This window comes from Eulemur rufifrons, chromosome 16 (genome assembly GCF_041146395.1).
Source record: "Eulemur rufifrons isolate Redbay chromosome 16, OSU_ERuf_1, whole genome shotgun sequence".
Classification (NCBI taxonomy): Eukaryota; Metazoa; Chordata; class Mammalia; order Primates; family Lemuridae; genus Eulemur; species Eulemur rufifrons.
The window spans coordinates 42,317,246-42,340,339 of NC_090998.1; the positions used below are offsets into that span (position 1 = coordinate 42,317,246).

The following is a 23,094-nucleotide window of genomic DNA, read 5'->3' on the forward strand; positions in this document are numbered from 1 at the left end:
TAAAAGACCAGCTCAGGGGTTTGTTGCAGTAACAACCAGCTTCTCCGCAGGGTAAAAAATCCAGCTGCCTGAAGGCGTGTTGGAGCTCGAGGATGCAATTTCTCCAAGTAGGCACCAGGTGTCGCTGTGGGCTCGTTGTCCCGGCTACCCCCCAATTCCAAGAACCATTTTTTTTCCTCCCCCTTGCCTCTCTTTCTCTCTCCCCCTTGGTTGGGCTTTGCCAACATATCAAGATGCGTTTCGCCGGCTTCCATCACTAACCTCCCGGAGGTCATCAAGCCAAATTTATGAGTGGCCGCTGGAGTCACGTGACTCTATTTAAGGCTCCCTTATTTGGGAAGAGCGCATAGGATAAAGAAAGAGATATCTCCACCTATAAATTGTGCACTTTGGAGAACAAAAAACCCCTCAACTTCAAAGAGTCACAAATCACCCTTAATCAAAAAGGGTGCAGAAATTTTTTTGGGCCCTCCCCGCCATGAGCTCCTACGTAGCCAATTCATTCTATAAGCAGAGCCCCAATATCCCTGCCTATAACATGCAAACTTGTGGGAACTATGGATCGGCCTCAGAGGTGCAGGCATCCAGGTACTGCTACGGCGGATTGGACTTAAGCATCACTTTCCCACCGCCTGCGCCTTCCAACTCTCTCCACGGGGTAGACATGGCTGCCAACCCCCGGGCTCACCCCGACCGCCCTGCCTGCAGCGCCGCGGCCGCTCCGGGACACGCTCTGGGCAGAGACGAAGCGGCTCCTCTGAACCCCGGGATGTACAGTCAGAAGGCAGCTCGCCCGGCGCTGGAGGAGCGAGCTAAGAGCAGTGGGGAGATCAAAGAGGAGCAGGCACAGACAGGGCAGCCCGCCGGACTGAGCCAACCACCGGCCCCGCCACAGATTTACCCGTGGATGACCAAACTGCACATGAGCCACGGTAAACTTTAGGACTTCATTTTGCGCGCTCGGGTCCGCCTGGGTTTTATAGGCCATGCGGGGCAAATAAAGAAAAAAAACCTGCGGCCATAAATTTTACGATCCAGGCATCAATGGCTCGTAAAACTGTCCACTAAAAGGCTTAGAGGCTGTGTGCGCCCAAATTTACGACGACATAATTGGATCATAGGAACAAAACGTGTATAAAAGGCAATATTCAATTTTTGGGGGAGAGGGAGGGAGTTAAAAAAATAGAGGGATCTGAAGGGTGAGGAGCGCGGGGCTCCAGAGCGGGGATCCCCCCGCGACTCCCTCCCTCCCTCCCCTGCGGAGCCGGCTCGGCCGGCGCTCGCAGCTCCGGAGGATTCCAGCGACTCGGGAGGGGCGGGAGGGGGGTCCCCGGTGCTCGGATCTCGAGGGTGCTTATTGTTCGGTCCGAGCCTGGGTCTCCCTCTTCCCCCCACCCCCCCTCAGCCCCTCCGGCTGCTGAGTGAAGGCTGCGGCGGAAAGTTTCCTGCCTGGGCGGAGGCGCCTCTCCCGGGGCTGGGCTGGGCTGGCCCGCCTGCGGCCCGCCGGCCTGTCCTGCCGCGCTCGCCTCTTCTGGCTCCGGCCGCGGGTGGGGGCCTGGGGCTGGGGCGGGGGCGCTGGGCGCTGCACGCTATTCATCCCTTCCTGGCTTGGGGCGGGGGGTTTATGTTCCAGAGACGGACGGCAAGCGGTCCCGAACCAGTTACACGCGCTACCAGACTCTGGAACTCGAGAAAGAATTCCACTTTAACCGCTACCTCACTCGTCGCAGGCGCATAGAAATCGCCAACAACTTGTGTCTCAATGAGAGACAGATCAAGATCTGGTTCCAGAACCGCAGGATGAAGTGGAAGAAGGATTCCAAAATGAAAAGCAAAGAGGCTCTTTAGAGGCAGCGAGGAGGCCCGCAGACAGCACCCCGAGCCGGCTTCGGCCCCTGCCTTTCCTTTTCGGGTTTCCTCTCTCTGTGTTTTGGGGCGAGGGCAGGTGCTGGAGCACTGGCTCCCTGGCCTCTCAGACAAAAGAAGCTTTCCCTTGGCATTCCGCATCCCCACCGACCCAAGGTTCCCGCGGGGCTGCCTGCGCTGTCCCGTCTCCCCTCAGCTGAGTACCCGGGGCCCAGGGCAAGCTCCGCAGGGCTTCCCCCGGGGGCTGCGGCGTACAGGCTGGTGCTGGATGAACCTTGGCCTGGTTCGCCTCTCTGGCTCCGAGCCTCTGTTCGGCCCGCCCAAGTTAAGATGGGCCTGGCGGGCGCCACAGGACCCTCGCCCAGACCCTCCAGGCTCGCCCTCTCCTTTGTTCCTCGCTAGGCGGGCCAAGCGTCCGCAGGCTGGCGAGACAGTGGTTGTTGCTGGTGCAGTCCTTCTCCAGATTTGGGGTGCTTCCTTATAGCGACTAAACCCGATCTTCACTTATTAACGATTTGCATATGAAAGGGGAAGATGACTGAACGTCCACCTAGGGCCCCACTCCGTTGTTCTATGCTCTCCAAACCTTTCTCCCCAAGAAAAATCCGGGAACCTCCCCAGCCCTTGCCCGCTGCATGCCCTCTCAGGCCCGCAGCCCCAGCCTGCTAGCTAGCTCAGATATTGGGGTTTCCTGCCATGGGACCCCAGCAAGTTGTCCTAGAGGCTCCTTGCTGTCTCATAATCCCTGCCACGACTTTCTGTGCCCTCCCGCCCCATTGCTGTTGTCCAACTATTTATTGACTCTGGGTCCCTCCTGAAACTATATTTTGTCATATCAAATAAAGATGAAGAGAGAACAGGACTAAAGATGCAGTGGCTCCTGTGTGTTTGGGGCATGTGTTGGGTAAAGTGTCTAAATGGGCTGTGAAGGTAGGGGGAGGCTCAGAACATTTAAGCCTCCCCTTAAAAAAAAAAAATGTTAGCTTCTAGGGACATTGAGTAGAGGGAAGTGAAATTTAGTTCCTTCCCTGATCCTTGACTCCAAGAAGGGCCTATGGGGGCAGAGGAGGGCACTCCTGTACTGGCTTTCCTCCTGCTATGGTTGTCCAAGGCATTCAGGTCTCTGCACCCCATTCCTAGCTTGGCTGAGTGCATCTGAGGCCTCTGGACTGACAGCAGCCCCTGCTCCATGCCAAAGCTAATATGCAGGGACCAGTGCCTCCGCCGTGCTCAGACTCAGGCTCTTTCGGGCCTTTGAAGATCTCTCCTGGGCCTAGGTGGTACCTGAGGGCCCTTGCTGGACATGGAAGGAGGGCTGAGCTCTCACTCCAGAGACCTATTTGGTCCCAGAAGGACCCCCAGAGAGAGTTGGTACTGCTTGGGAAAGGGGTGCTGGGCTGGGGCAGTTGGAGGAGGTGCTTGGCTTTCTAAAATGCTGCCAGAGAGGGAGCAGGGAGGGCAACCTGCAGGGTGTACCTGCCTGACAGGAAATGTTCAGACTGTTTTCCCCACCTTCTAGGGCCTAGGGCTATTTGGGACAATTAACTGGGAAAGGAGCTGCATGGACCAGTGCTAGAGTCACGTCTGTTTGCCATCATTTATCTCAGTCTCTGGGATTTTGTGTGGAGGGGAGGGTCGGCTAAAGAGAAGGAGAAAAGGCAGATAATTCAGGTGGTGTCTGAGGCTGGCTGAGGCCCACTCCAAGCCTCTGGGATGGGGTGGAGGAGGAAGCACTTTACAGGAGAAACAAATGTGGGAAGGGTCCATAAAACTTTACTGCATTTCCTCTCCACCTCCCACAACAGGGTGATTTCCTGGAGCCAAGCCTAGGCCCCCCACACTGGTGGGGTGGGGGTCTGGAGCTGGGTTAGGGGGCTGCTCCAGCAGCCAAGAAGGAAGGGGAGCAGAGAGATTCTGGGAGGGGCGGGAGAATATTTATGATTATTAATGCTGATCCTTCTTGGATTTATCATAAAGACTAACTTCGATGCATCCCACTGCCTAAGCTACCTGTCAGTCATTTTTAAAAAACACCCAGGGGCCTTTCCTCACCCCATGTCTAGCATGTAGGAGGTCTCAACAAATGTTTATTGAACTGCACCCATGACTTGCCACCCTTCCCTTCACACTGCACTCAGGCCAGGTTAGGGTGCCCTTGTGTCTCCTCAACTTGCACTCAGCAGTCAGCCCAGCCAGCACTCCTTCTCTTCCTCTCTCTCTCTCTCTCTTTCCCCCTCTCCCTGAAATAAAATGTGTAATTTTCTTCAGGGAGTTATTTTAATTTTTTCTCCATGCTGAGTAAAACTATTGGGCGAGCAGTGAAGCATGGAGAAGCACTGGCGTCTACAATGGGTAACAGTTAACTAAGAAAGAGTCTCTGGCGCCCGCGCTCACCCGCTCCTGCCTCCCAGGCTGCCGAGGCTCTGTGCTTCCTCCCCAGGGGCAGACGCACCACCCCACGGGGAGAACCTGGCTTTGCCAGGGATGGAGGCAATGTTGGTCAGAGCTGCCAGGCAGGCGGCGCCCAGCCCACCTTGCATTGACTGCTTCCTCCAGCAGGGTTTGGGCCTCTTTTTCCCTGGAGGAGTTGAAGGACTGGCTGGCTCCTTTTGGCCGTGCCTGCCTGTTCACCCCTTTCCGGTTTCAGTCCGCAGGTCGGCTCCCAGGCCCCACCTCAGCTTCTGCAGCGTCAGCGTCAGCGGCAACCAAGACAGAGGCCTCCGACCTGCTCCCCTACACTGGGGGTGGGTAATGCCCACATCCCTGCTTTCTCCCTGAGTAGAGCCTTCTGCTTCAGAGTCTGGGTCTGGTAGTTCCCCCACCAGCCAGCCTCCTGAAACAATTACCAAGTACCAGGGTTTGACATTGCTCTTGGGGAGTTAGTGAAGGGGGCTTCTGAGTCACAAACAGAAACCATGGAACCTGCCTCTCCACTTTGCCCTGGAACCCACCCACTCAGCGGAAAAGAAGGGGAAGAAGCATGACTTACCTTCCCGGGGGAGTGGGAAGAGGGGGACACGGCCCACTCTGAGCAATTAGAGGAGAGAGGAGGAAAAAAATAGGAGAAAAAAAAAATATCAACACGACCTCGAAGGCGACAGGTCCTTATGGAAATAAGTAAGTAAATAAATAAATTAGTATCCACCCTCTCTCCCCTCCCCACCCTGCAATGGGGGTGTGGGGGTGGGGCAAAGGAGCAGCATGAGGGTTTTTTAGTGTAACTGAGCATTAGAGAAATAGGCATGGCTTCTATGTGAATTTAGGAGTTTGAAACTTTTGGAGGTTATTTATGTGAATGGCCTGAAGGCAAGCCCGTGAGTGGCTCTTGGGGGACCACGTGATGTCATTAAACCAAGTTTTATGGTGTAGGGAGAGCTGACAAACCCACAATATATTTACATCATATATAATCTTAACTGTCCAGCCACGCAGCTGCTGGTGAGGTTTAATGCTGGGACAGAGGGCCTGGCAGTTAGAGGGGATTACGGCGCTGGGGACGATGGTGAGAGAGGTTACATCTTCGAAAATGAATCCCAGGCGAACGCTGTAAGTTAATATTCTCTCTCTCTCTCTCTCAGATCCTTTCTCCCATTTACTTAATCCCTCCCCCACTTGATACAAGGCAGTTCCCACTCATTAGGGGGAGGGGAAAAGGCCTCCCCAGGCCTCCCCAGGCCTCCCCAGGCTGCGGTGGGAGAAGAAAACCAGCCGCTAAGTAGGAAGAAGGGAGAGCTTGTCTCCCGAGGCCAGCTCTCCCCTTCCCAACCCTGATTTCCTCCGACTGCAAGTCAACTGGGGTAGGGAGAGGCCTTGGTTCTTTAGAGTTTTGCCAGGTCTTCCTGACCCCCTCTCAGCTGAGAAGAAAGCCTGAGCAGGAGACACGGGTGTTTGGTGTTTTGTAGGTGTGTGTAAACTCTAGACACAAGTGCAAAATGCCTCAGGGGCCCCCTGTTCCAGGGAGGGGTGAGTTCAGCCCTTGGCCAGTGGCCCAGAATCCAGGCTGGGGAGAAAGGCAGGGATAGGGGGCTTTGTGGCTTCTGAGCCCACAGGCTGCTGCTGTCTGAACTGGCAGAAGCATCTTAAAGGTGGTCGGCTGAACCTAGGAGTCCCAAAGTATTGTCTCCCCCACTAACCTCCAGGATTGGGCAGGCTGCTATCGCAGCCTCTGTACTCCGGGGTCTTAGTCTGTCTGAAGCCAGTGTGGTTTCATGTTTCCCCCCTCACTCTAGCTGCTGAGGTCTTCCTGGCATCCCTGGCCCTTGCCTCAGGTAAAACCAGGCCCTAGAAGGCCTAGAGCTTCCTGCTGTGGGTGGATTGTAAATGCGTATTGGATGGTTAAGAGAGTGCAGGCAATGGCTTTGCTAAGCTGGGAAAAAACCCCAACCCTGAGGAGAGAGTAGCCCCTAGGGGATGGAGCTGGGCGGGGGTGGGGGGGCATCTGAGCATTGTACCCTGGGGGCAGTCCTCAGGCCCGGGAGGGGGTGGGGCACACTTCAGGTTTCTAGGAAGGAGCAGCAGAGGCACTGGGCATAGGAGGCACGTGTCCTCCAGACCTGTGAGTGCATAACCCCTCCTCAAGCACCACCGCCACCGAGAGCTAAGCCAGGAAAGTGACAACATGTGAACTCAGGTTGTTCTACAGAACCGCCATGAATTGGGAGGGGTTCCATTCCAGAGCGGGGCTGAAGGCCAGTGGGCCTATGGTGGGGGCAACTTGTCTGGGCTTCAGGAAAGGAAAGGGGAGCAGAGGGATCAAGAGCCAGGTCCGTACCTTCATGAAGGGAGGAGTGCCATGGGGCACAAGGGTGTCCTGGTACCTGTTTTTTGGAGAGATGTGGTTGGGGGATGGGGAGGGAAGGCTGTTAGCATAGCCCCTGCTGCCCAAGGGACTGAGGAAAAAGCGGAATCAAGCAGGGAGGGAGGGATAGCCCAGGCAGACTCCGAGGGCAGAGAGGGACAGAGGCCCAAGAACATGGGGAGTCTGAGCTGAGCCCCGTGCTTCAGTCTAGCGGTCTCTCACTTTTGTGAGGAGCTCGGGGCGGGCGGGTGGAGGACTCTTCTGAGGCCACTGTCTGGGCCTCAGTTTCATGCCAAGATTCAGCCTCCCCCACCCTCCTCATTGACACCTTTATTTCCCTGGGAAGCCTTAAGATCTCAGAGAATTCTCTCCAGTAGCCCGTTCAAAAAATTAACTCTCAGGTTCTCCCTCCTCATTATCCGAACTTCTTGAGTCTCCCCTCCCCATTAGTCTGTGATTTTGAGGGTTTCTGGAAACTTTCCAATCCAAGCAGCAGGGAGATGGGAGTTTTCCTGACTCCTCCCCTCCCTTCAGCTTCTCCAGAGCCCTAGGGAGTGGGTCCAGTGGTCTTTAACCAGGAATTTAGCCAGGGCCAAAGTCCCACACCCAGGCAAGACTCCACCAGTCTCCCTGAATCCTGGCCAAATCTCAGTCCCAATCCTTTCTCTCTCGGTGTAGAGGGGTGAATGAGTGTGTTTCTATGTTTACAGATTTACACAGCGTCTCTTGGGGCATTCAATGACTTCCTCACCCCCTTTCTTTAGGCTCGAAAGTTCCTTTTAAATACCACCCCCTCTTCCGGTGGTAATAGATACTCCTTCCCCTCAAATAATTTGCCTCAGTTTTTTATGGTTTTGTCAGTCCCACCTGGAAACAGGACAAACATATAAAAGAGATTCTTGGTTTTCCCGAAGCCTTCCCTGAACCCAGTATCTCTGGGGTAGGGGGACAGGCAGTCAGGTGCCAATGTGTCTGAGCCAATACAGAAAGCTTTTAATTTTGTTCCTAGGTCTTTAACTCTAGAAGAAGTCAAGCAACCAATCAGGAATGTGCTAAGTAGGGTCACATGGCCCCCAGCAACCAATCAGCAAAACAGTACTTGGGTCTCTATTTAGCTCTTCCTTTCCTCTTCTCTTCCCTCTCTCCCTTACCCACCCCCCCCCCCCCACCCAGTGTCTGGGTCTGCCCTATCTCAGATTTGGAGGGCAGGAGTGGTACAGAACATATTCTGTCCTCCTCTGTCCCTGAACCAGCTTTGAGGAGTCTTGGGCTTGTGTCCACAGTTCCTGACAAAGTTGTGTCTGGAAGTCAATCTCAATTGTACAAGGGTCTCGAGTTTTGGGGCCATTCTCTGCATTATTCCCATGTTTGCCAACAATATCCTACCCAATTCTCTGGGCTTTATGGATGTAAACTCTAAATTAGACTGTAGAGCAAATGTGGACATGAACTTCAGCCTTGAATTCAAATTCGGGCTGTCATTATTCCCTATACACTTAGCTTTCACAGGTTTCCATTCTCTTCTGAGCCTCATGAGGGCAGGTGGGGCAATTAGAGGAGCCCTTTTGACTTATTTTTCTGGAAATGCTCCAGGAGCCATTAGCTTTATCAAACTACCGCATGCATGGTTGGGGAAGGAAGCAAAAGGAAAATTTTTTTTTGAAAATTGGGTGTTTGGTACCTCTAGTTTGTCAAATAACTTTGAGCCAGTGAAGTGAAGGGTTCTGGGAAAGGATAAGCACAGAGAATTAGGACCCTCCTCACCCTTCATATTAAACAGGTGATAGATTTAAGTCCCTTTCCCTTCCATTCTTTTAACAAGATATGACCATAGTAATAACAGACTAAGCAATGATCCTGTGGCATGGCCGATAACTATCAAAGGACACAGCTACACTGAATGTGTGGATTTCAGTGTCTATGATTTCCATGGGTTGTGTCAGAACAAGCAATGGGTGAGAAACTATTTCTGAACAAGAGCATCTGATGGCACAGAGAGTATGCATGTATGACAGAAATGCTTGTGTTTCCTGAATATTTGAGCTAGGCCCTCAGCCAATCCACTGGTGAGACCAGACCCAGGCATTCTCCCCCAGCCCTGTTTCCTGGGCTTTGTTTCAGGGTTAATTTTCTGGTTGGGTTCTCTCCCCCTCCACTTCTCCTGCTCTCTTGCCTTCTTTGAGTTAAGGGGCTGAAGTTCTGATGGACTGTGCCACTTGAACCTCTCTAAGCCTTCCTCTGGGGGCATTAAGAGAGCAAGAGTAGGAGGGATAACCCAGTCTTAGCTGGGCTTTGTCAACACCCCCCCTGCTTGTTTGTCTTCTGGGTGGGGCTGGTTTGTGGACAATGCCACAGGCCAGGTGGGAGAGATTATGATAAAAAGCCAGAAATAGGGCAGTTCTTCTCAGAAACCATTGAGCCCCTACTTCCCTAGTTACCTTTAACCATACTGCTCCATTTTTCTCCTTTATGAGTTAGAGTTAAAGCACACACTCATTTTTCCCTAGTGGATGGTGTGGTAGCCCTGTCTGAGACCAGCTCTCAGTGTAGACTTCTCACACTGGGCTTACCAGATCCCTTGAGGGGTAAGGAAAGACAGATAGGGAGAGATTGGCTTCTGTCCATGCAGGCACTAGAAAGAGAGATTTTATCAGAGTGCCTCAACCCGTTCTAATATCCTAGTAAACTTTCTCTATGTCTTTGACTATCCCTGTCTGTAACTGCTTTGGGCTGAGGTTTTAAGAGGGGAACATGCTGAAACATCCTTATTTGGGGATTTAATTCTGTCTCTTTTTTTGCTGGAGAGACAAACACCACCACTTTGAGCCCCCTCCTTGGTGGGACTAGGGCCTCTGAATCCCTTTGAGGTGGAGAAGAAAGAAAATCTGGAATCAGGATGCCAAGCCAGGGCTTTTTGGGTTAGGGATTCCATTTAAGGAGAAGACTAGGCCATTAGAGGGCCAAGACAGCCTTATCCCTTCCCACTCCTCCCCACCCCTTTTATTGGGACCTTGTAACCCTACAGTGCTGTGTCTGTTCTGATAATATCTCCCCTGGCTGCTTTGATGGGACCACAGGAGCCCAAGGAGTCACCAGCCAGGGTCTGGGCTGAGAAATTGGGGTGATAGAGATCTGTTTATCTTTGAGCCCTACAGAACCCTTGAATTCATCTCCCTTTCCCATTCCTAAGGCTCACTGAGGGACAAAAGGAGAACAGAGATACCCAGGAGGAAGCAGGGAGTGTGTGAGAGTGTGTGTGTGTGTGTGTGTGTGTGTATATGTATGTGTGTGCGCTTGAGCAATGTGGGACTTGAGAAAGTTGGAGTAGGTTATTCAGGACCTTGTTCAGACTCTGATGACCACACCTTAGAAGCTATGGTAAGAGACTGAATAGAAGACTCTGGGTGTGCTAGGGAACTGGTGCAGGGAGAAGGCTACTTCTCTACACCTTCACATGTGTACAAAGTTCCACCATGATCAGCAACCCTATATGGGCTAAGTGGAATGTGTGGGCTGAGTTACCTGGGATCATTTCAGCACTGCACAACAGGTCTCAGGGAGGTGGAACAGGCTTTCTTTTGCTCTCTAAAAATCCTCATTTCCTCCAGGCCCTGGCCCTAAACACCAGAACACCTGAACACAGAGAAATATTTGTACATGCCCAAGTGTGATAGAGATCAGAAGCCTGGGCTGGACACAGTAAACCAACCTGGAACCAACTCCTGCACTTTCCTGCCCACCCCATTCTTCCTATCAGCCAAGCTTGGAAACCATTTGTCCTCCCCTCCCCACCACACCTCTACCTCTGCAGCCATGGGCAACCATTGAATTTCTTTCCTTTTGCCTCCCTGGAAAATCCAAACCCTGGAGCAGCCTCCTTGGACGGTGGCAGCAAGGTTCTTGGTGACCTTTAGTGTCTTGTTGCCCTAGATTGAATTGTGGCAGTTTGGAGGACCATAAAGGGACTAGGAGGCCAGAATCTTACTGGATCTAATCCTTCTTCCAAGCTCAAACTACAAACCCATCAGGTTTGCATATTTACTCAGACATTGGAAAAAAAATCTTTTCTAGTAAATACTTCCTTAAAACATCAATTTTCTGGCTGGAAAACCCAAGGTGTGTGTGTGTGTATGTGTGTGTGTGTGTGTGTGTGTACACAAAGGGAGTAAGGGTCAGGTCCCTCTTTTACATTGTGTCTCTCCCCTTCCCCTGGGTGGAGGATAGCAGCCTGGGCTGAGGTTTTATTGAGGATGTTTTCCTGTTGGGAGTAGTGATGGGTCATAAATGCCTAGAGGAGGCTGTTTTGATCTGGTGACTCCTCAGGAAGTAGCATCTGAGGTTTTGCTTTGTAAATTGCTCTTCCCCCAAGCCAGCCAGCTACATTGGATTGCACTTCCCCAAGCCCACCTGAGGCCCCCTCCTTGCATCCCTTCCTCAGTAAACTAAAGGAGAAAAATAAAAGGATTTATAGAGCCTCCTAAATTCTCTGCCTCCAGTTTTAAAAGGGGGAGCTAGTTGATGATTTTCCCTCCTCAATGTTCCCCCCACCACCACCAAAAAAAAAAAAAAAATCGTACAACCTTTCATTTCCTTTTGCCCATGCAGACCCTCGTCACCCAACTGCTCAGTCACAAAGGAACTAACATTGAAGGCAAATAGTTTCTGAGCCTGGCTGTAGATACCATGAGTCCAAGGGCTTCTCCTCTCTTCTGGGGTTCATGTCTCCCTGTCAACCTTTCCTAAGCTCCAAACCCCTTTTAGACAAGGTGGGACTTCAGGGAGGCACGAAAGAGAGGAGATAGGAGTGAGGCATGTGGAGACTCCATCTAGTACCCTACGAATGGAGGAAACTCTCTGCTCTCTGTGATTGGGTTTTATGTGATTAAGATGGGTGCAGGGGCGTGTGAATGAAAGCCTGCAGCCTTCTCACATTCCTCTCTACCAAGGTGTCTCCAAACAAAATAATATTTTACATAAATAACTCCATTATCTAATGATAATGGCCTTCCTCTCCTAAAGACCCCACCCCCATCACAGGTCCCTCCCTTAGGGACCTTAGCTTTAGACTATGGTGCTGAAGGAAAAAGAATTGAGGAGCCTTCTACCTCAGCTTGAGTTCAGGCTAGGACAGGAGAGAACACTTTCAGGCCCAGGCTTCAGGGCTCATAGCCATTGCTAGTGAAATGCCCTTATCTGCTGGAAATGAGGCCATAGATTATATCAGTTCCTGGGACCTCTTAGTATACTTACAAAGGCTCTAGTTTGCCCTCATCCATTTCGCAGAGAAGTCTGGTCTGGGACACCCCAAACTCACAACCACTAGAGAATCCTCCCCATTCCTAAGACTCTATGCAAATACTTTCTATAGAGTGTTGAGCACTCCTATAGTTGTATATGTGAACATGTATTTATATGGATCATTTTATGTCTATATCAGGATGTATGATCTACACCCCTCTCTGCTCCACATTTAAATGCAGATTTATAGATCTTTAGATTTATAGATCCATAGTGAACATAACAGTCCTCTGTCAAATTCCTGTATGCACATTACCAATCTTTGTATAGTGATTGGATATATAGGCTAGGATATATTAGTACAGTTCTCTCTAAATACCTAAGTGAATATTTGGGAATTTTTTTTTTCTTGGTTGGAAAGAACTATGTGTGTGTTGCTCCATCTCTATTTTGAAATTTTTATCTAGATTTATTCAAGGATCCTAATCCATAAAATAGCTGCATATTGAAGCTGTATATTTGGAGATCTTTATAGTCTGTGCAGTTTTGCTACAAACTTAAATATTTGAACATATGTTTAGAGATGGTTCCATAACACATATATCTAGGTGTAGGGGCATAGATCTTCCTCTAGAAGGACTTAAACTTACTGCATCTCTGTCTCCCTCTCTATGTCTGTCTCTGTGATCTATAAAGATATCAGGTGAGTGGGGCTGGGGAACAAATATCTTTCAGATGTTGGGCTTACTAAAGCAAGTAATTCTGTCGCTCTCTCCAAGGTTATCTCCAAGTCTAGTCCAACTGAGTTATCTGCCCCCTGAAAGCCCATGCTAGGGATCATAGCCTCCCTCTAGGCTGTCTCTATGACCTGAGGTCCCAGGCCAGGCTCCCCTCCTGGGACCTCCCAAGACAGCCACTAAAGAGAAGGGGGAGAGAAGAAAGGAGAGGGTCCTCCAGCTCAGTTCCTCTTGGCTCCTGGGGTGAGAGGCTGACAGAGGCTTGTAGATGTCCCCAACTGGGTCTTTGAAATGTGGATAAAAGCGTGTTCAAGTCCCCAGCTATTTTTGTAGGGGACCCAAACGATGCCAGGGTCACTACACAACCCTTAGGTTCCCCCTCTCCAGTTGCTCTCCGTGCCCAGGGCCCAATTAACCGGACGCCTCGCTCCCAGCAGCCCCGCTCTTATCGGCTGGGATTGATGCCTTGGCGGCTCCTGTATATCATTTCCAAGATTTTTTCTGTCCAACTCCTCAGCTCCTTTGGCTTCAGCGGCTTTGACTAATGATTGCTACAGATGCCAGCGTCTCCAGAATCCTAATAGCCAGGCAGGCAGACTCTTATTTACCCGGCAACATTGCTGTGGGGGAAGGGGTTGGAGGGTCAAGAATTGGGGTGTTGTAGGTCCGGAGATTGGAAGAAGGTTGTGACCAACTCAAGTTTTGCTCAACTTCTTCCCCAGTGACGACGACATTCCCAATCCCCTCCTCTCTCTGAAAGAAAAAATATATAATAATAAAATACTGCTAATAGTAACTCATTGCTGCCTCTTTAGAAAGGATTAAAGAATGAACAGGACATGGGAGAATAAGCAGAGTAGTGTTTATTTGTTGTAAATAAATGAAAATGTAAGCAAAAACCAGCGGTTTGGGGAGGAAAAAGAGAAAGAGATCAGCCACAGTGGGAGAAGGGGCTCCTTTTCCTTGTTTCTTGTCTTTTTCTTTTCTCTCCACCCTAAACCTACTCTTCTCATAAACTTCCTCCGCTCTTTCCCCTCACCTTCGATCCCTTGGATGGAGAGGGCTGACCAGCGTGTTCCTGGACGTAGGTGCCCGCAGCCACCCCAAGGCTGCTGCCCGCTGCCCGCTGGCGCTGCCAGGGTGAGGAGGTCTCTCTCTGGGGTTGTCGAACGAAAATCAGCTCCAACCGCCTACTGCGGGGTAGGGGTCGTGGCAGGGATCTCCAGCCCTGCGGTCCCACTCGCGCTTAGTAGCGTAAAGTTGTGGCTGAATTCGCTTCTCCTGGCGCTTTTCGCCAGCCGGCGCAGGGCCCAGGTGTTTGGGGGAAGGGGCTCCAGCTCCCCGCAAGCCCGTAGCCAGGCGTCGTGCTTCCTCCGTCTCAATCCAGACCTTCTAATGCACATCTCATTCGGGTGAAGAGAAAAACACAGGAACGCGGAGAGCCCAGCACCGAGGCCAGGCAGGAAGTGATAACCCAAACAGGGAACATTTTTCTATCAGAGAATAATGGAGCACAAAATAATTCAGAAAAGCGAATGGGCAGGACCAAGTAGGAGAGTCCCGCGCCGTGAGGCTGCAGACCTGGCGCGGCCGAACACCGCGGGGAGGACCATTTCGTTGGAGTGTAGGGCGAGGCAGCAGCCCGGACCCGGACCAAGGCCGCGCGGTGCGCATCGGCCACCCGAGGGGCAGTCTCTAAATTACAGCCCGTCAGGAGGACTCGGAAATACAAAAAGGGAGCCGAAAGATTTAAACAGTCGGAGGCAGAGGCGTCCTGAGACGGCCAAAGCGAAAATCAATCACGTAATTAAAACAGGGAGGGGGCGAGGTCCCGGGTTCGGAGGAGGTGGCCAAGGTGCGGGCCAAGGCGGGCGAGGGTTTGGGGATGGGGCTCGCCCACCGCGACTAGGGCGCGCGGAGGGGCCCGGAGGAAGTTTTTAACAGATCGCTATTGATTGCCGCTTGGCTGGGAAGAGCAGCCTGTGTGCCCTCTCCCAGGCCGGATTCTGAAGCCGACGATGCCCCCTTCTCCGGCTTTCCCATTTTTAAGGGGCTGAGGACGCGCAGTTGCAGTTGAAGGCTGTTCCCCAGATCCCAGTGGTGCCACGAATTTGCCGAGGCAAGTTTGTCCGAGAACCCAGGTGGCATCAAGATGCTGCCTCCGGGTTTGAGGGGATGGTGGGAGGTGGTACCCCAGTTTCAGGCACTTACATATTTCCCTTGGCCTTGATTCCCCCGACCCAGGATTCAAAGCTTGCCTTTGGAATGACTCCAATCTATGGGCCGAGGCTTGGAAGGGATATGCGAGGCGGGTGAGCTTATTAAAGGGGAACTTGGGGCTGAGCAAACTGGACCCGTTTGGGCAGGAAAGGAGAAAGAACAATTCCTGGAAAAAGAGAAAATAAAGCACACAGAGAGCTGTGTTTTGTGAGGGAAAGGTGTTCTTGTTAGTAAGGTTAATAATGGTAATGATCTGGTATGGTTGGGTCAGCCCGAGCAGACGGCCGCTCTACAAAGTCCTTTCTCACAGTGGCATCTCTGGAGTTAAGGGTTCTCCAACTTGGCTGTGATTGGGGAGAGTAAAATAAAAACCTTCACTCCCTTCCTCTGTCCTTTCCTCTCCCACTCCTTGAGAACTGCAGTAAAAGGGAATCCTTATAAAATGCCCATCACCCGCTATGGTTTTCCTTTGCTCTCTCCAGTTCACTAAATGCGTGATCTTCAGGCATTGAGCTTTCCCGCAGCACCTTCCTTGTGAAGAATTCCGCAAGCAGTTACTCGCCAAGTCCCCATGAATTCTGAATCAGACTGTGGAGGGGATCCAGGATTCCCTTGCCTGCTCCATGGAATTCTCTCTCTATCCTTAGCCTTTTCCAGTCTCTGCCTTCCTTGGTCTTGGGTGCCTAATCCCACGGGGTCTCCGGCAGCTCAGAGGCCAAGAACAGATTAGGGCACCTTGCGATGCACTCATCAACTCCCAAAAGGGTTTCCAGCTTCCTATGTACTCCTTAATTCTGAGAGTACCAAGCCAGGGAGTCCTCCATAAACTAACCTAAGGCCAGCCTAATTTCTAGATCTTTTCAAACCACATTGAGTCTCCTTTAAAAGTAAAAGTCCTCCTCCCTCAACAAGAAAGTTCAGGTTACAAACCTCCAGCAGTGCAAGGTTCCTGCAGCCACATGTCAGAATTTTCAACAATAATAATATTCATAAAGAGAAGAATTAAAGCTTGCATCCAAGGGAGAAAGAGACACCCTAACCCAAGTTTTAAAGGGGATATAATCCAGCAGTCTTGAATGGGGGTGGGGGTCAGTGAGGCCAGGATGAGCAAGGAAGGGGGCGGGGAACCCAACCTCTAACTAACAATTTCTCCAGCATAAAAATGAAACATCAAATTCGTTAGCCCAGGGCCTTCATTTTTCCCCTTCCACATTATAACTAGTTATTGAACTCGCTGGAAGATCTAAAGGCCATTTGCGAAGAGACAAATTTCAATGGAGTTTCCCCATCAATAACCCCATGGCAGTGACCTATTGGAACAAGTCAAACACCCGAGGTGAAATGCAGGTCACTCTGTCTAACCAATATTAAAATGCGGCCACTTTTTAAAAAGCCACTTTAAACGAGATTTGAGGAAAATTGAATTCCAAGGAAGGCAAGGCAAGGTGGGGGGAATCCACGAGAGGACCTTGCCTATGGTCCCTGAACAAACAAGAGAAATTCATCTTTAATATTTTAAAGGGGGCAAATTAACATTCCATGATTGCTTTTTTTTTTTTTTGAGACTATAAGCGATTCCAGGAGGAAAAATAAGGTTGAGTATTTTCTTGTGACACATCCGGGTTATTAAAATCATTTTAGACTAATTCATTACTTTTACTGACAAGAGATTTAAGAAAAAATCAATTAAGTATTTGCATATTCTTTTGCATACATTAGCCCTGCCTGCTGGCCTTAGAAAGGGACAAAAACACACATATATCCACATACACACAAAAGAAAAAAATGGGATAAGAGTCCTGATTTAGTTTGGGGTTTTCAAGTTGCTGAGAGGAAAAAAAAATCAAAATGAAATGAATTGCCTGATTGCATACCATCTAAAAGTCAACTTATTTGAGGAAAAGGAAAGAGACATCTTGCAATTTTAATCCTAAAACAAAACACACATAGGCACAAAAAAACCCTGAACTTCAAAGAGTGGGAAAGGGAATAACAGTCGTTTTCCTTTCCTTTGCCCTCCAAATCCTGAATTGGTTCTCCCACTTATTTTTCTCCCTCAGAAAATCCAAGGAAAGGTGAGATTTTAATGCAGCACAGAATCTGTGGAGCTGCTGAGCTCTCTCAGCCAGCAGCTTGTTACTGGGGAGGGGAGGAATATGGGTTATCCAACGGTCAGTATGGTAATCCAGGCACAATAAGGCCTCACACACAATGGACACATATTTTTCTTCAGCGGTGTCAGAAGGGAAGCGCTTTGTACTGAAACATGTTTCCAAAAGAGAAACCAGATCGAAATTTAGAAAGGAGATGGGGTGGGGGGACGGTGTGCAGAGAGCATTTGGATGCTGGCAAAAGGTGGTCAGAAAAAATAAAAACTAAAATTGGGACAAAGGTGGAGGGCAGAACGGAGGTGGAGGTCCTTGGGCTGGCAAGGCAGGAGGCAGGAGGGTGAAGCACAAAAGAAGATAGGACCAGATACAAGGATTCATCACAGGCCAGAGCCACTTACTTCCCCCCTCCCCATCCCAATTAAGCCATTGCTAAGTGCAGAAGCCCTCTGAAAGGATTTTATTACTGTGCTTGTTATAATATCCAGGTGAAAATGTTTGTATGTATGTGTATGGTATTTTACCCATGTGATAGGCGACTTCCTTGCTATTAAGCTATAGGAGCCCAAAGGGAGTTGTTTTTGTTTTTGTTTTTTGTAAATGATGTTGATGAGTGTGGGCGCATTGGGGGGAATCTCTGAGATTTCACTTTCTGGATGTGCATGTTGAATTAGCTGTACAAACCTGGAATGAGAACGTCACATATTTATGGCTGCATAAGGAGGCATTTAATATATTAATAAATATTAATAGTATGTATGCATATATATTTAACCATAATAACCAAAGACAGACTTGACATTCAGTTCGAGGTATCTGAACCCTCTGTGGTCTACTCACTCATACTGGCTCAAGTGGGTCTACTCAACCCACCTGCAGGAGCTCAGAAACCTGGGGGTGGGGGTGTGATGGGAGAACTCCCTAACAAGTCCAGGAAGGTGAAGATTGAAAAAAACAGGGTTGAGGTGGAGACAGGGCTGGTAGAAGGTGACTGTGAAGGCTGGAAGGTGGGGAGCCACCGACAGTTCACCTTTCCAGGTGGAGCAAGAGAATATTCACAGCTGGGATGGGGTGGGGCAGCCACATCCAGGTGCAGGCCTAGAAGGGAGACTGGGGGTGGGGACAGAAGGCTTTCTCCCCCATTATCAACCCTCCCCCCACCCTACAAGAGCCCTCCCCATGGGCCAGTCTGGGGCTATAGTTCAGACATCAGAATTCAGCATTGGTTTCCCTTTGCCCTCTTCCAGCAATTCATAATGAACCCACTCCCACCACCAGTAATTACAAAAAAAGAAAACACACAACTCCAAACCACTACCAAGAATGCAGCAGCTTCCCCTCACCCCCTCACTCAGGGTCTAAAGTTCCTCTTCCAATGAAACCAGAGGGTCTCACACACAGAGGGTCCGGGACAGGAGTGAGGGAGGGTTCTCAATCAACTCTGGGAATTTGGGGATCTCCCATGGGAGATGGTCGACCTCCAGGGAACCCCTGTTCCTTCAAGCAGCCCAGTGACCGGGGTGAGGTGGGGTGGGGGGGCACTGTTCTCTTGGGGAGAGGGTAACCAGGGACCCCCAAGCACCATCTCCTGAGGGGCTAAGCACTAGCTCTGGTAAGCCTGGGGTGGGGGTGGGGGCCGAAGCACTGGAAGATGAAAGGGGGCGGGGCTCAGGCTGAGAATAGGTCCCCTTTGGGCAGGCCTGTAGCCCAGTTTCCCTCTTGTTCCAGCCCTCAGGGAGAGCCCTAATTTGGAAGTGGGGACCCTCTCCCACATCCCAAAGGTGGCGAGAGAATTGGGAATCTCTCGCCTTCAGTCTCCCTCTCACAAGGGCTTTATTTTTTTTTCCCCTTTCCCTTCCTCATTCCCTTAATTGCAGATGTTCTAATTAAACCCTCAAATAGTTGTTATGCCGTTTTAAAAGGTACTTATTCAAGTGTCAACCAGGCTGGGCTGGGAGGAGGCAGCGTAGGGCGGCGAATTAAAGGTAGATTGACTAATCACGGCGGCGATCATAATAATAAAATCAGAGGGAAAAAAATCACATTACGACTTTTCGTGGGAAGGAGGGAGCAGGCAGCCAGCGGCCGCCAGCCCCGCGCCGCCGCCGACACAAAGAGTGCGGGCGATTCCGCGAGACTGATTTATGACGTTTTACAGCCCTATAAAAGCTGTAGCGACGAGGCAAGCGCTCCTACCACCGCTGGCAGATTTAGTCTAATAAATAAAACATAAACAGTTAACTTTATGTGTCACTTTTATTGTTATCAAGTAAAATATAGCTGAGCCCCGGCAAGCTATGATTTTAAACTATAATTGTTATCAAGTACAACAAGGGGACCCAGCTCCCTCCCTGGGCTCTCCCCTCTGCTACCCCCCCAACTCTGAGTTATGGGCGATCAGTTAATTGGAATTGGTGGCATGACACAGCCACCCCTAGCTGGGGGGGGGGCTTGGTAAAGCAGCCCTTCCTTGCCCCCTCCCTCCTCAATGGCCCTGCGCCCCCATCAGGGTATTACTGTGAGTAGGTGGCAGAAAGAGGCAAGGGGGTGGGAAGGGGCTGGAGGCCCTCAAGGCCTGCTCTGCCTCCCCAGCTTGGTGAGCTCACCCCTCCGTTTTTGGAAGGCAGCCTGGAGCGGGGCCCTTGGGAATACGTGTTTACGTGTAAACACACGTGTTACACAGATACTGTCCCTAGCTGGAAGCAAGCAGGCTCTACCCACATAGGCCTCCCTCTTAGCTAGGTCTGCTCTCTGTGGGGATGGAGAAAGAACTCTCAGGGCCCTGGCTGGGCACCATCACAGGACACTGACTCCTGGCAAAAAGCTCTTCTTGCCCCAGCTCCTTAGGAGTGAGCCTTGGAGGTAGTTGTCAGAAAACAGCAGGCCAGGCAGAACGGGGAGTGGAAACAGGAGCCAGCAGTAGAAGGGATCCTCTGTGCTGGGGCTGGGGCAGGGAGGATCAGTGGGTAGCAGGGGAGGGCAAGGCTTCTGAACTCTGCTTTTGCCAACCACTTCCTGTCTCTCTTCAGCGGGGGCTCAACCCCCAGACCTCCAGAAATGACGTCAGAATCATTTGCATCCCGCTGCCTCTACCTGCCTGGTCCAGCTGGGACCCTGCCTCGCCTGCCCCATGGCCAGAGGGTTGGGTGAGTGTATATGGGGAAGGGGGGCTGGACTCTGGTATCCTTGGATGGGGGGGGCACCCCAGGCTCTCTAGCCTCCTCGGCTCAGCCTGGGACCCTCCCCATCCAACCTCCACTCCAGTCCTCATTCAACTTCCTCTTCCTGCGAAAGAGGGGCGCTGCCCGGTGACCTACACAGACTGAGACACAATCGCCATGAATGGAGACCTCTGGAAAAACTCAGGAGCAGAGACCCACGGGGCCCACTAGAGGCCTGAGGGAAGACCCTGGGCGGGGGCTGAACACACAGCCTCACGACAGCCCTCCAATGCCCAGTCTTTGGAGGAGAGCTGGGAGCTTCCCATCTCCTTTTGCAGGGAGGGTTGTCAGTCTGGCGGGATGTGCACGGGGGCATCCCAGCCCCTGCCAGCTAACCCCACATCACCACCACCCCCAGCACTACCACCACCACACACACAAAAAAATTGGATACATTTTGAATAAAGCGATTCGGTTCCTTATCCGGGGACTGGGTTGCTCCGTGTGATTGGCCGGCGGAGTCACATGGTGAAAGTAACTTTACAGGGTCGCTAGCTAGTAGGAGGGCTTTATGGAGCAGAAAAACGACAAAGCGAGAAAAATTATTTTCCACTCCAGAAATTAATGATCATGAGCTCGTATTTGATGGACTCTAACTACATCGATCCGAAATTTCCTCCATGCGAAGAATATTCGCAAAATAGCTACATCCCTGAACACAGTCCGGAATATTACGGCCGGACCAGGGAATCGGGATTCCAGCATCACCACCAGGAGCTGTACCCACCACCGCCTCCGCGCCCTAGCTACCCTGAGCGCCAGTATAGCTGCACCAGTCTCCAGGGGCCGGGCAATTCGCGAGGCCACGGGCCGGCCCAGGCGGGCCACCACCACCCCGAGAAATCACAGCCGCTCTGCGAGCCGGCGCCTCTCTCAGGCGCCTCCGCCTCCCCGTCCCCAGCCCCGCCAGCCTGCAGCCAGCCAGCCCCCGACCATCCCTCCAGCGCCGCCAGCAAGCAACCCATAGTCTACCCATGGATGAAAAAAATTCACGTTAGCACGGGTAGGCAACTTTGCTTTTTGCTCCCCCTCCCTCCCTTCTTCCCCAGTGCTCCCCACCCTCCTCGGCCCCCTCTGGCCTCCGTCCTCCTTTCTCTCCTTCCCCCTCTCTCTCCAGGAGCGACTCTGGGTTAGCACAATTGAACTGGATTTACGAGCGAGAATGGGTAATTACATCCCCCATAAATTTTATGGCTTAGCTACTCTGGGCAGTCCGAGCCATGTGCTACGATCTGTTATGTATGTGTGAAAACTATGCTCGCTTTCTAAGGGCGCATAAATAATTCAGTGTCGTTACAATGAGGATTCCCCTCTTATTACACTACAAAGTCTCCAGCTTCCTTCAACTTCTTTATAACCCATTTAGCTTGATGACTTTATTTCCACCTCTCCCTCCTCCTGTTCCTCAGAGCTGAGGATAGGGTGAGGGTGGGGGGCGGGGAGACTGCTGCCTCTGAACCCCACTATTTGCTTCTACCCTCCCCCTCCCCCAGTGAACCCCAATTATAACGGAGGGGAACCAAAGCGCTCGAGGACAGCCTACACCCGGCAGCAAGTCCTGGAATTAGAGAAAGAGTTTCATTACAACCGCTACCTGACCCGAAGGAGAAGGATCGAGATCGCCCACTCGCTGTGCCTCTCTGAGAGGCAGATCAAAATCTGGTTCCAAAACCGTCGCATGAAATGGAAGAAGGACCACCGACTCCCCAACACCAAAGTCAGGTCAGCGCCCCCGGCCGGCGCTGCACCCACCACCCTCTCGGCAGCCACCCCGGGCACTTCTGAAGACCACTCCCAGAGCGCCACGCCGCCGGAGCAGCAACGGGCAGAGGACATTACCAGGTTATAAAACATAACTCACACCCCTGCCCCCACCTCATGCCTCCACTCTCCCCTCACACACAAATTGACTCTTATTTATAGAATTTAATATATATATATATTTTGGTTCTTTTTCTCTTCCTACCACCTTGTCCCTTGTCAATTCCAAACAGACAAAACAGATAAACAAACAAGCCCCCTGCCCTCCTCTCCCTTCCACTGTTAAGGACCCTTTTAAGCATGTGATGTTGTCTTAGCATGGTACCTGCTGGGTGTTTTTTTTTTTTTTTAAGGCCATTTGGGGGGGTTATTTATTTTTTAAGAAAAACAGCTGCAAAAATTATATATTGCAAGGTGCGATGGTCTGGTTTGGGTGGATTTCAGGGGAAATGAGGAAAAGAAAAAAGGAAAGAGATTTTTAAGCCAATTCTCATCCTTCTTCTCCTCCTCCTTCCCCCCCTCTTTCCTTAGGCCTTTTGCATTGAAAATGCACCAGGGGAGGTTAGTGAGGGGGAAGTCATTTTAAGGAGAACAAAGCTATGAAGTTCTTTTGTATTATTGGGGGGGTGGGAGGAGAGGGGGCAAAGACAGCAGACAAAGCTAAATGCATCTGGAGAGCCTCTCAGAGCTGTTCAGTTTGAGGAGCCAAAAGAAAATCAAAATGAACTTTCAGTTCAGAGAGGCAGTCTGTAGGTAGAATATCCCCCCCGCCCCCATCGTGGTTATTGTGTTTTTGGACTGAATTTACTTGATTATTGTAAAACTTGCAATAAAGAATTTTAGTGTCGATGTGAAATGCCCCGTGATCAATAATAAACCAGTGGATGTGAATTAGTTTTACGTCAATGTCTGATGGTTTCTTTTTATCCCCCTCCTCTGGCCTGGCAACATCCCACCTTCTCTATTAGTTGCCTAAGTTTACTCTAAGCAAGCACACAAATCTTAGCTCTCAACTGGTTTTCCAATGTCCTTAGAAGAACCAGCAAGGGGTTTGGGGTAAGGAATCTTCAAAATAGGGGATGTGAACAATTACAGCTGATTTCTCCTGTCCCCTTCCCTCAGAGTCTGCAGAGAGGCCAGACTCC

At 50.9% G+C, this 23,094-nt stretch overlaps 2 protein-coding genes across 3 annotated transcripts in view; both read left to right on the top strand.

Annotated features, from left to right (window-relative positions):
- Positions 1-22,849, top strand: part of HOXC4 (homeobox C4) — a 38,518-nt gene extending 15,669 nt beyond the window's left edge. The window contains exons 2-4 of one of the 2 annotated variants that reach the window (XM_069489726.1): positions 19,997-20,113; positions 20,747-21,191; positions 21,682-22,849. In XM_069489726.1, the coding sequence (XP_069345827.1) occupies positions 20,753-21,191; positions 21,682-22,037 (795 nt within the window). In that variant the 5' untranslated portion in view covers positions 19,997-20,113; positions 20,747-20,752 and the 3' untranslated portion in view covers positions 22,038-22,849. Of the gene's footprint in view, positions 1-19,996; positions 20,114-20,664; positions 21,192-21,681 lie in introns of those variants that run through there. The other variant, XM_069489727.1, reaches the window with a different exon arrangement.
- Positions 406-2,733, top strand: HOXC5 (homeobox C5). The gene is made up of 2 exons (XM_069489730.1): positions 406-932; positions 1,634-2,733. The coding sequence occupies exons 1-2, from the start codon at positions 479-481 to the stop codon at positions 1,846-1,848; spliced, it is 669 nt and encodes a 222-aa protein (XP_069345831.1). The 5' UTR covers positions 406-478; the 3' UTR covers positions 1,849-2,733.
- Positions 22,850-23,094: the final 245 nt, after the last annotated feature.